This window comes from Pipistrellus kuhlii, unplaced genomic scaffold, assembly GCF_014108245.1.
Source record: "Pipistrellus kuhlii isolate mPipKuh1 unplaced genomic scaffold, mPipKuh1.p scaffold_m20_p_6, whole genome shotgun sequence".
In the NCBI taxonomy this organism is placed as follows: Eukaryota; Metazoa; Chordata; class Mammalia; order Chiroptera; family Vespertilionidae; genus Pipistrellus; species Pipistrellus kuhlii.
The window spans coordinates 57,635,752-57,648,645 of record NW_023425562.1 but is presented as its reverse complement, the minus strand read 5'-3'; the positions used below and the strand labels follow the sequence as shown (position 1 = coordinate 57,648,645).

At 36.7% G+C, this 12,894-nt stretch overlaps 1 protein-coding gene across 3 annotated transcripts in view; it reads right to left on the bottom strand.

Annotated features, from left to right (window-relative positions):
* The window catches only part of ATRN (attractin), a 113,482-nt gene that overhangs the window by 79,273 nt on the left and 21,315 nt on the right, over window positions 1-12,894 (bottom strand). For 2 of the 3 annotated variants that reach the window (XM_036419804.2, XM_036419807.2), the window contains exons 2-3: window positions 4,865-4,948; window positions 733-846 (exon numbers count right to left, since the gene is read on the bottom strand). In XM_036419804.2, the coding sequence (XP_036275697.1) occupies window positions 733-846; window positions 4,865-4,948 (198 nt within the window). The remainder of the gene's footprint in view (window positions 1-732; window positions 847-4,864; window positions 4,949-12,894) is intronic. The other variant, XM_036419806.2, reaches the window with a different exon arrangement.

The window sequence follows — 12,894 nt, the reverse complement described above, 5'->3', positions numbered from 1 at the left end:
AGCGTCGGCTTGGGGACTGAAGGGTCCCGGGTTCGATTCTGGTCAAGGGTATGTACCTTGGTTGCGGGCATATCACCAGTAGGGGGTGTGCAAGAGGCAGCTGATCGATGACTCTCTCTCATCGATGTTTCTAACTCTCTATCTCTCTCCCTTCCTCTCTGTACAAAATCAATAAAATATATTTTTTTAAAGAAGTATTATAATACATTAATGGTATATTCCTCATTCTCCTCAGATAACTACTGTTCATTTTCTGTGTATTCTTCCATAAAGTTTCCCTCACCCATAAGTATACACACAAACACACACACACACACACACACACACACACACACACACGCCCCTATATTTGAATTTAGCAAATACCTCCTGAAGGCCTATCTAATGAGGGATACAGAAAAAATTAAAATTAATGTGATCCCTGATTTAATTTTTTTACAGAAATATTATTATTCAACACATTACTCTAAAACATTTTTAAAATATAAACTTCACCACTACCAGGAGAAGTGGATGAACAATACTACCACCATGACTGTACAGAGCAGGAAATTAAAAAGAGAAGTCAAGTACTCTGCCCAAAGACTTACCTAGTAGTTACAAGAAACCAAGTCAGGCCTCTAGAAATAGTGTGTTAAGGTATCATAAAGATGAGGCCAGTAAGAATGCAATCTAGGACATATGTTTGAATTCAGAAATCATATGATTAACAACTAATATGAGTGAACTTACCTAAAGGCAGCAATTAGTGGTGCATAAATTGAGTCCCCATCATAAACATATAAATGGTCCCAACTACACTCTGTAGCAAAATGATTGAAACGGAGTCTCATTATTCTATTTGGCCTGGAAAAAAATAATAATAATAATTTATAATAATCAACACTATCAAACATTTGAAAAATATATACCTAGATTTTTCATTTATAGAGAGGAGAAATTATTTGTCAAAGATTTACTTAGTATTTACTATATGTAAGTTAAGAGACCACTAACCATGCACTGATAAAATAGACATGGTCTGTGCCTCTTTGGGCCTTATAGCCTACACAGTAGCCATTCATTAACAGCCTCTGAAACAACCCATTAGCCCTTCCAGTTCTGCACTTCCTTCTTCAACCGAAGATTCCACATTACATCATTTCATAATCACACCTGCCAATTCTCTAAACTCACCTGCCCCTCTGACTTTTCATGGAACTACTTGGCAAAAGTTGTGGTCTAGAGGAAAACAGTTGCCTGCTTTGACTTAGATTGAACCCAAACAAAATTAATCCGTGCCAAAGAAAGTCACATCACCGAGTAGGCTGGCTCCAGTATTGGTCATTGCTCACCAACTTCAAATGGTACTTCAATTCTGCCAGCAGTCCTATTACTAACTCTCTCTCTCTCCTTCTCCGCAAATTCTCAATTACTATTTCAAGCCATTCAGTCTCACCCACTTCTCTGCTTATGTTCAGCACCAAGACAAAAATTCCTCAAATTCCCATTTTTCAAAACAGATACACCTATCTACTTCTCTTTCTATTTCTCAAATATTTAGCATCTCCCTTATCTGAAATGCATCCACATTTAAATCTTCTTCAGTATCACATATTTTACAAAACAACAAAACATAAAAAGCTTCAAATCCCAACTCTTCTAGTTATTACCCCACCCATCCCTTTCTCCTCAATAGAGTAAAACTCTACAGGAGACTTTTTTCCCTTTATTTCCTCATATCCCACTTACCCCTTCACTCTCTAACCTGGTTTCAGCTCAAACAGCTCTTGGTATTAGCAGCGCCATCTAGTTCCTGCAGATGCCTAATTATATGTCTCCAGTCTAGACTTTCCTCTAGCTCACACTTTATATAACTAACATCTCTGACAACTAAGTAAATACATAAGTTAACTCAGATGGTGATAAGTACTGTGAAGAAATTAAAGGAATTATGCTATGGTAGTACAACAGGTATTGGGGAAATACCCCAAAAAACTTTGAAGGAGATTAGAACAACAAGAGATAAGCCGTATGATAAGCTTAGAAACAAATGTTTCAGGCAGAGGAAACAGCACTGTCTTAAAAGACTCAGAAAGAAATAAGTTGATGTAAAAACAATATGAAGAAAATCAGCATATCTGAAACAGCAAATCGAGGGAACCTCATGAGATAAGAAGTAAGAGGTAGTAAGCAAGAGGCAAAAGCAAAAATCAAAAGGCCAATTTCAAGGCTAATACAGGGGCCAAGGAAATTGAGGATGGTGTTTTTACAATAATTTCAGAGATTAATATGGAAAGGAGAATGTGGTGGGTTTGGGAGATATTCTAGAAGGAAAATGAACAGAAATTACTGATAGGCTGAATATGGGAATAAGAGGAAGGAGAAATTATTTTTTGCTTAGGCTGAGTAGAACCAACCACTGAGATCCCATGCTGAGCAATAGTGGAGAAGAACACCAGATGGGAGTGGACTGACAGAAAGGACAAGGGCAGACCATAAAGCACAAATTCTCAAAGTGTGGTCCACAGAACACCAGGAGGGGCCCTGAGACCCAAGAGGTCAAGACTATGTACATAATAATTAATACTAAGCTATCATGTACCTTATCATCATGTTGGCATTTACTAATGGTACAAGAGCAAATAGTGGGTAAAACTGCTGACACCTTGGAACCTAGCAAGATGGTAGCACCAAACTGTACTAGCAATCATTGTTATGCTTCACCACCACTCCCTCACATAAAGAAAAGAAGAAATGACAGCTTCGTTTAAGCACAGCTTTATTACATGGTAAAAACTATTAATTTTATTAATGGTGCACATTCTTTTTAATATTATGCATGACAAGGTGGGAAGTATGCATAAAGCATTTCTTCTACCTAACAAGTAGAATGGTTTCAAGAAACTCACTTTTGAAATTGTTTGAGTTGTGAGCTGAACCTAATTGCTTTTCTTTTAGAATACCATTTACCATTTTTACTTGAAAGAACAAATTGTGGTTTTTCAGACTTGGATATATGGCGGATATTTTCTTGAAAATGAACAAAGTAAAGCTGTCAATTCAAAGAAAATAATTGGCAGTATTTGGTGCCAAAGATAAAATACAAGCTTTCAAGCAATAATTAGAGCTTTGAAAGATTGATATCTGCCACCTAGACACAACTTCCCAATATTTAAAATGTTCTGATGAGATTGATAGTGATATAACTAATGTGATTTTTTAATTGATTTGAGAGAGAGAGAGAGAGAGAGAGAGAGAGAGAGAGAGAGAGAGAGAGAGAGACCGATTTTTATTGTTCTACCCATTTATGCATTCACTGGTTGATTCTTTTATGTGCCCTAACCAGGAATCTAATTTGCAATCTTGAGTATCAGAATAATGCTCTAACCATCTGACTACCTGGCCATAGCCCAATGTGATTTTTAAAAAATATCATACAATGAAATATATCAACATTTGGGATATCTGCATAATTCAGTGAGCCAATATTTTCCAAATGACCACATATCATGTTATAAAACCATGCACAGGTTAAAGATGCATTCAACGTACAAGAAAACTAATTACTTTTAATTTAACAAATTCCTGAAGTTCATTCACATTGTTTCATATTACACATTGCAATTTACTTTTAAGAAACTACCACTTGTCAAAGACTACCATCCACAATTCTTTAAAAGCACTATAAAAATCCCTTCCCTTTTCCCACTTCATTTCCCACTAATTTTCTTCACATACTTCACCATCATAACACTGAAACAAAGTGAATGCAGGCCCGGCTGGCATGACTCAGTGGATGAGCATCTACCTAAAAACCAGGAGGTCATGGTTCGATTCCTGGTCAGTGCATATGCCCAGGTTTCAGACTATTCCGAGCAGGGGACATGCAGGAAGCAGTAAGTCAATGATATTCTCATTCATTCTCTCTCTCTCTCTCTCTCTCTCTCTCTCTCTCTCTCTCTCTCTCTCTCTCTCTCTCTCTCTCTCACCATTGGTGTATCTATTATATCTCTCCATCACCCTTCCTCTCTAAAATCAATAAAAATGTATTTTTTTAAAGTGAATGCAGAAAAAATGGTAATCAAGCTGTCTTCTATTAACCCAGAGAAAAGATTTACAAAAATGTTAAAGCAATGCCATTCTTTTATTAATTTTTTAAATACAGGCCTGCTTTTTTCATAAAAATATGTCTTTTGTGCTAACGCAGAGTGGGTTTATTAGTTGTTTTTAAACTAAATTAAATAGTATTTCTTAGTTTTAATTTTTATATGGTAAAAACAGATATAACCCACAAAAACAAAGGTTATTTAGAATTCTATAAATTTAAGAGTGTAATGAGGTCATGAAACCAAAAAGTTTGAGAAACACTGCTTTAAAGGTTTGCTAAACTAAAGGGGAAACAAGAAGGTAACAGCTGGAGAGACATGGGAGTGAAGAGAAGTTATTTGGACAAAACAGTTATTCTAATTTTCATCTCTACGATAAAAATAGGTATTTAGAAAAATGATACAATATTATGATTTTCTACTACTTTAAGCACATCACTTAAAATACTCCCATTTTTTTTAACTAGTACAATTGAAAATATACAAAATTCTGGATCAGTCTCCCTTACTTTTTTAGATATCTACTATTTTAGATATCCCTCACTTTATTTACAATTCCTCTACAGCATTAAATGTACAATTCCTCTACATCATTAAATCAACACAAAAAGTTTTAAGTAGAAATAAAATAAAATTTACTTATAAAACAAGAAGTTATTGAATAAAAATATTTTAAGTACTTTATACTACAGTTTCTTAATTTTACTTGTAGGAAAAGTAATGTCACACTGAGCTCTATCCTAAAAAATATAAATCAATTAGTCATTATTACTTACTGTCCTTCAATGAGCCACGTGCACTTCGTTTTATATTTATAATTTCCAGGTCCATCTGTTACAAACCCAGACGATCCAGTTAATCTGTAATTTAAAGAAAAAAACTTAAGTCCATCAAGATTTTATATATTAATAATATATTTTTAAATTGTCAATACAATCCAAATTAAGCAAAGTTAGATGCATACTATATAACAAGAAGAAAATAACTGCATAGTTATATTCAGGTTACACAAATATAGATAAAATATACACACTTAAGAAGATACAAATATTCTAAAATCAACACAAATTAACAAAAAACATATCTAAATCTTTCCAGATAAGATGGGAAAAATTATACATTATATCATAAAAATGGCCACAAAAACTTATTTATAAATATGAGTTGGTTTTTTAAAAAATAAGATCACACAGCCCTGGCTGGTATGCTCAATGTTTAGAGTGTTGGTCAGTGCACAAAGGTTCTATTCCTAACTCTGGCAGAGGTTCATGAGGGAGGCAACCAAACAAAGTATCTCTCTCAAATCAGTGCTCTCTGTTTCTCTCTCTCACTCCTTCCTCTACTTTTTCTAGGGGGGGAAAATCAATGAAAAAAATATCCTCAGATGAGGATTGACAAAAAATTTTCACAGTAACAGTTATACGCATTTAATACGATAACACTACAGACAGCATCACTGTGATGGGCAAACACATCAAGCCACAACTCACAACAGCTCCACCATATCCATTTAAGTTGCTGCTTCTGAAGTGGCAATCCGTAGCCAGCCCTCTTTGAACAGTGTAAATCAGCATCTGTCTTCCCACACTCGTGCCAAGCTGGAAGTGTGGCAATATCTTGAGATCTTGCCAATATGATAGGCATATCCTACTATTTAATTAATGTTTTGACTGGTACTAGCCCTAATGTTTGAATCTTCTCATCGCTTGTTCATTTGCATCTCTCCCTTTGTGAATTTAGATTCCATAATCTTTGCCTACTTTGCAAGTGGTCTTTTCAAATTAATATTTAGGCGCTCTTTTTATATTAAGGAGTTCCCATTTGTATGTTATATATACTATAAATATGTTTTCTTTATACTTTTTTCTTTATACTTTGTTTCTAGTATATTATGTTATATAGAAATTTTTATTATTTAAGAAGGATGCTATTTCCTTTCTCACTGCTGTTTCCAGGTCATTTTTCCTCCAACTTCCACCAACAATGTCAGTCTCTCTGAAACAAGCACTCTTTTGGATCAGTCTCCGTCACTTCTTTAGATATCTATTGCGATCCCAATTACATCTCACCCACTGAAGACATTAGTATCTAGTTCACTGCCTTTCACACAATTACTTCAACATCCAAGATGTTCCATCTAAAACCCAGACTTTCCATTTCATAATTTCAACATTAAAATCTTTCTCCATCCCACTTTACTCTTGTCATTACCAGTAACATCACAACCACCAAAATGTTCATTTTAGGTGTCCTGTACTCCTATACTGTTACCATATGTTCTCTCTCCAGTTCATTTAGCTTTTCTCCCTTCCCAGTGAGTCATCAGCCCCAATCCACTAAACCAACTCTCCAATCCACTAAACCAACTCTCCTCCATGTTCATCCCCATTACCCACACATTTCACTTTCCCACTTCCCTAATTAAGATCCCATAATTTATCACAATTATAAAGTCCTGAAAATCTCTTGACTTCTTTGCCCTTCTCTCATTTTGCTATAAACTGACACAAATGTCTCCATGTTTTACTCCTCAATGTCTATTCACCCCCAAAATGTTAGTCTGAGCCAATCATGGTTTCCTCTGCCCTCTGCCAATAACTGGTTGCCAAAGGGAAGCAATCCAGAGCATAAAAGGCATTTCCATAATCATTAAGAACCTAATATTCTTCTATCTTGTTTTGTCATCTTCAATATATGGCTTCCACCTCATAATCCAAGATGCTGCTCAACTCCAGCTATTATCTCCACAGTCTACCCAGCAAGAAGGAGGAAAAGAAAATAAGGCACATATCGCCTCCAAGTCAAACATGACAATGCAACTTAACCATCAGCCCAAAGTTAGACAAATCTAAATGTAGAGGCTGAGATATATAGCCATGACCCCAGATTACCATGCATCCAATGAAAATCAGGGCTTTCTTTACTACAGAAATTAATTATTGCACAAACTTTTGTGCATCTTCGTTCTCTCACTCAACAAAACTTTGTGGAACTCTCTCCAACTATTAGGTCTAATTCATTCTTTTTCATGTAGCATAATATTCCAACTATAGAGATACTTTTTCCTGCCCTTCTCCTACTAACATTCATTCTGTTTTCAATTGCTTGGCATTATATACATTGCTGCAATAAATATGCCTATACATATGGCCTTACTTGTGCTTTTATTTCTAAGAATAGAATCTTAGGAGGTTTACTGGGCAAAAGGACTATGAATGTTAATTGTTAACCAGGGTGCCAAAGTATTTTCCCAAAGGCTGTAACAATTCATATTTTTCACCTGCAACATATGAAAACATTCTATTATCTACATTTTCTCTGTATTAGGTATTGCTTTTTTTAAATTTTACCAGTTTTTAATTTGAAATTCCCTGTGTTCTAGTTAGTGACCAACAAGTGGTTATTGAAAATTTAGAAAGAGTTGAAAGGGAAAGACCAGGAATAGCAACCTAAAATTTCAGGTCAAGTTCTATAGTAAAATTAGAGTACCAGGACACTGGTACTACCTGTACCCACTTCAGCAATAGTCACACAAAGGAATCAAATTGAAACATAAAGACATTTTGACAATATAAAAACAGAAATACAAGGAATTAATGCCTTGCTACCACCAATTTCCCAATTTGAATATATGCTGAGGGTAATTGTACAGTGAAAATGAATACAGAGAAAATAGGGAAATTCTCCATAGGAGGCAGATTTCAAAGGAGTCATCTTATTAACTATTTCTTTCTAATTTATTTGTATTATTTCCAGACAATATGGTCTGTAAAATCTCAACTTTTCTCATCTATTCAGACTTTCTATATGACCTTGGACATTGATAAACTTTGACCAAAGTTCCTTGGATATTTAAAAAAACAAAAACAAAAAAAAACCAGCCCGAACCAGTTTGGTTCAGTGGATAGAACATCGGCCAACAACTGAAGGGTCTCAGATTCGATTCCAGTCAAGGGCATGTACAGTACTTTGGCTGCAGGCACATCCCCAGTAGGGTGTGTGCAGGAGGCGGCAGATGGATGTTTCTCTCTCATGGATGTTTCTTTCTTTCTTTTTTCTTTTCTTTTTTTTTTTTTTTTAATATTTATCTATGTATTTATTATATTTCATTGATTTTTTACAGAGAGGAAGGGAGAAGGAGAGTTAAAAACATCAATGAGAAACATTGATCGGCTGCCTCCTGCACAACCCCTACTGGGGATGTGCCCGCAACCAAGGTACATGCCCTTGACAAACTTGAACCTGGGACCCTTCAGTCCACAGGCCAATGCTCTATCCACTGAGCCAAACCGGTTTCAGCTCTCATGGATGTTTCTAACTCTCTATCCTTTCCCCTTCCTCTCTATAAAAAATCAATAAAATAATTTTTTTTAAATAGCCTATTGTAGGAATGTGAAATACTATTTATATATGCACATATAATTAAGTTTATTGAATGCACTATTCAATTCCTTTATATTCTTAATTTTATCTACATTTAAATCTAACTCTGAGACATGTATGTTGAAATCCCATACCACAACTGCTTAACTGATGACATTTCTCAGATTAATTATGCTTTATATATTTAGCTATTAAGCCAAACCAGCTTATGACAGTAAGATCTTCATAAATTATGTCTTTTAAAAAATGCTTTTATTGATTTCAGAGAGAGGAAAGGAGAGGGAGAAGGGGAGGAAGATAGAAATATCAATGATGACAGAGAATCATTAATTGACACCTACCCCTATCCCCCACTGGGGATCCAGCCAACAACTCAGACATGTGCCCTGACCAGGAATTGAACTGTGATCTCCTGGTTCATGGATCAACGCTCAATGACTGAGCCACACCAGCTGGGCAAATAATGCCTTTTATGATAACAATCCATTAACCTAGTTTGATGCTCAAATTCCACCTTGTCTATTATTATAATTATTAGAATAAACATATCTCCTTGTGATTTTTTCCTTTGTCTGCAGGATCTATCATGACCCTTGACCCCCTATGTCATTGATATTGGTAATTTTTTCTCTTTATCAATCTCTCCATTAGTTTATCAATATTAATCTTTTTCTAACTATTATCTTTACCAATCCTCTATAACAGCTCACTGCTAAACAAATGCTAAACACTGTTTTCACTTTTCACCTTTTTTCATAAAAGCAAAAATCTTCTTTGGATTTCTTTTGGTTGGCAAAAAATAGGCACAAGCCGAAACCGGTTTGGCTCAGTGGATGGAGTGTCGACCTGTGGACTGAAAGGTCCCAGGTTCAAAAGATAGATATAGAGACAGTATATCAACAAGTAGACTGTCAAATTACAGCGGGGAGGGGAGAAAGATCTGGGGGCGATAATAGATCAACCGAAGGACTTTTATATATGCATATAAGTACAACCAATGGACACAAAACTCTGGGGAGGGAGGGGATGTGTGGAAGGGAGGAAGGGAGGGGGGCAAAAAAAATCAATAAAATATATAAAAATAAATAAATAAATAAAAAGTAATATCTATCTTTATGCTTAAAAAAAAAGGTCCCAGGTTCGATTCCGGTCAGGGGCATGTACCTTGGTTGCATATCCCCGGTGGGCGGTGTGCAGGAGGCAGCTGATTGATGATTCTCTCTCTTCAATGTTTCTGACTCTCTATCCCTCTCTCTTCCTCTTGTAAAAAATCAATAAAAATATATATTTTTTAAAAATAGGCACAAATGTAAGTATTTTGTAAAATGAAATGGCAAAACATTAACTTTTGAAAATTGTTAAATTTACTGGAGAAAATTGTCCCTAAGATTTAAGTCTCTTAAAACGATCACTATTCTTAGAAAACACATGCTAAAGTATTTTAAAGGGTCAAGGGTCATGATATACTGTATATATAGCTTACTCTCAAATGCATCAAGTAAAAAAAACTATAGGGGAAGAGGCAAGAAGAGCATCCAAATGGCATTTTCATCTCTTCCTCTCTGTGCTCTGTCCAACATATCTTAAAATTCACTGATTTTTCTCTTCATCTGTGTCTAAAGTTCTCAAAATCAGTTACTGTTTTTTCAATTTCCATTAATTCTTTTTTAAATTTTCTAATTCTCTGCTGAAATTGATCTTGTCATTTAAATTCTTAAAGATATTTATTATTCATTTATTTCAGTCTGTTTCTAAAATTTTTTAATATTTTCCTTCTTTTTTAAAAATATATTTTATTGATTTTTTACAGAGAGGAAGAGAGAGGGATAGAGAGTTAGAAACATCGATGAGAGAGAATCATCGATCAGCTGCCTCTTGCATACCCCCTACTGGGAATGTGCCTGCAACCAAGATACATGCCCTTGCCCGGAATCGAACCCGGGACCTTTCAGTCCACAGGCCGATGCTCTATCCACTGAGCCAAACCGGTCCCGGCTCAGTCTGTTTCTAATTATTCTAATTGCTGACACTCCTGTGTGCATGTGTCTTCACTAATGTCCTTTTTCTGTTCCAAGATCCAATCCAGAATTACACTGCATTGATTTTTCCTATCTTCTTAATCTCCCTGGCCCTTTTTAATAACTTATATTTTAGGTGAGATAACAGATTCACATGTAGTTATAAGAGTGATTCCTTATACACATTGACTAGTTTCCGCAAATGATAACATTTTTCAAAATTACAATATATCACAACCAGAATACTCACACTGATAAATCAATCTTACTGAGATTTCAAAATTTTATTTATACTCGTGTGTGCGTGTGTGTGTGTGTGTGTGTGTGTGTGTGTAAGTTTATACAATTTGGTTCATGTATCACCACCACAATCAATATACTGAACAGTCCCAACACTACAAGGATTTCTTATATTGCCCCTTTATAACCACTCAGACCTCTCTGCCACATTTCCCCCAAGCACTCCCCATCCATAACCCCTGGCAAAATTTAATCTGTCAATTTTATCTTTAGCAATGTCCCTCTTTGTGACTGATTATTTTCTCTGCTCTAAAGTCCAATTTATCAAATACTAATATAGCCCATTACTATCTTTTTTTAAAAAAAGTTTTGCATGTTATAGTTTTTTCATTCTTTACTTTCTACTTACCTACATTGTGAAATCTGAAGTGATTTTCCTATAAACTGCATATAGTTGGGTCACATTTTTTTATCCACTCTACATTTAGATTAAAGTAATTATTATTACATTTTATGGTAATTATTGATATGTTAAGGCTTAAGTTGCTGCTCTATTACTTATTTTATATGTTTCTATCATTCTCATTCCAATATCTAATTCATCTTGTGTTGGTGTCATTTGATTGTTTTTTTCTTATTCAAGTTGCAGTTTCCTTTGCTATTGTTATGACAAGTGATTTTCTACCTCTTAAACATTTTTCTACTCTGTTAGAAGTCACTAACACAGGGTCTTATTTAATTTTTTATTTTAATAGGTAGTAACCTGTTTAGTTTTAGCATGTGGATCTTGGCTCCTTTTATGGTCTATTCATGGCAGATTGGTTTCAGAGCCTTTGTGGCATTCCTTGGCCTGCTTTGATTACCTGGTTCCACGGGCTCCCACTGGTCCCTGCTGCTTAAGGAAGTAAAAGACGTTTCCCCAAGCCAGGCTGCCAGGTATCTCTTGTGGGAAAACGGTGTGATAGCCCCAGTGTCTCTAAGTGGGAAAGGCAAGTCTTGAGCACACAGAGACAAAGAAGCTTCCAGAATGTATTACTTACTATAATTGAGTCCCTCTTGTCTGCCCCTTTGTCTCTGGGTACCTTCTTTGAGAAGATGATCAGGCCCACAAAACCAAAGACACTTTCCCAGACTAGGCCACTTGTAGCTGAATCCTTTTTGCAGGTAGTGCCTGCCGCCTGGTATCTTTGGGAGGGGGAGGAGAGTTGCAAGTCCTCAAGTACAAAAACACTTCTTACACTGGAATGCTTGTTGTAGTTTTCAAGTCAGTTCTGCCTGCTTGCCTTTATATCTCTCGTTGGACAAGAGTAGTCTCAAGACCAGGGAACTTCTTCTTGGAACATATTCAGTGGGTCTCCCATTTGATTCAGGGGAGGAATGAGCCCCCCGAATGCTAGTTTGGAAGGTCAGGAACTGGTTTAAGTGGCCTTCTTCTGTTCAGTGGAGGGATGCAAGATGTCCTGTGACTATGTTGTACTTCCAGTTCTATGATCCCAAACCAACTTACTTTCAGAGTTCTCCTTTGGTTGTCTTCTGCACCAATTCCAGGATTTACACTTTTTAGGCTTAGCAGGAAATAATGGATCTATACCATCTCATCTGTACTGAAAGTCTCCCTATGAATCTATTTTGATTATCTGTTTTCTCTCTTGATTTCCAATCAATTATTTTATTTTTATACTAGAGGCCTGGTGCACAAAATTCATGCACGAGGGCCGGGGAAGCGGGGGGGGGGGGGGGGGGGGGTTTGTCCTCAGCCCAGCCTGCACCCTTTCCAATCTGGAACCCCTCAAGAGATGTCTGACTGCCCGTTTAGGCCCGATCCCACTGCTGGCTCCCAACCGCTCACCTGCCTGCCTGCCTGATTGCCCCTAACCGCTTCTGCCTGCCAGCCTGATCACCCTCTAACCACTCCCCTGCCAACCTGATTGCCTCTACCTGTCCTCCCTTGTCAGCCTGGTTACCTCTAACTGCTCTCCCCTGCCAGCCTGGTCCCCCCAAACTGTCCTCCCCTGCCGGTCTGGTCGCCCCTAACTGCTCTCCCCTGCTGGCCTGGTTGCCTCTCACTGTCCTCCCCTGCAGGCCTGGTTCCCCTCAATTGCTCTCCCCTGCAGGCCTGGTCCCCACCTAACTACCCTCCCCTGCAGACCTGGTCACCCCTAACT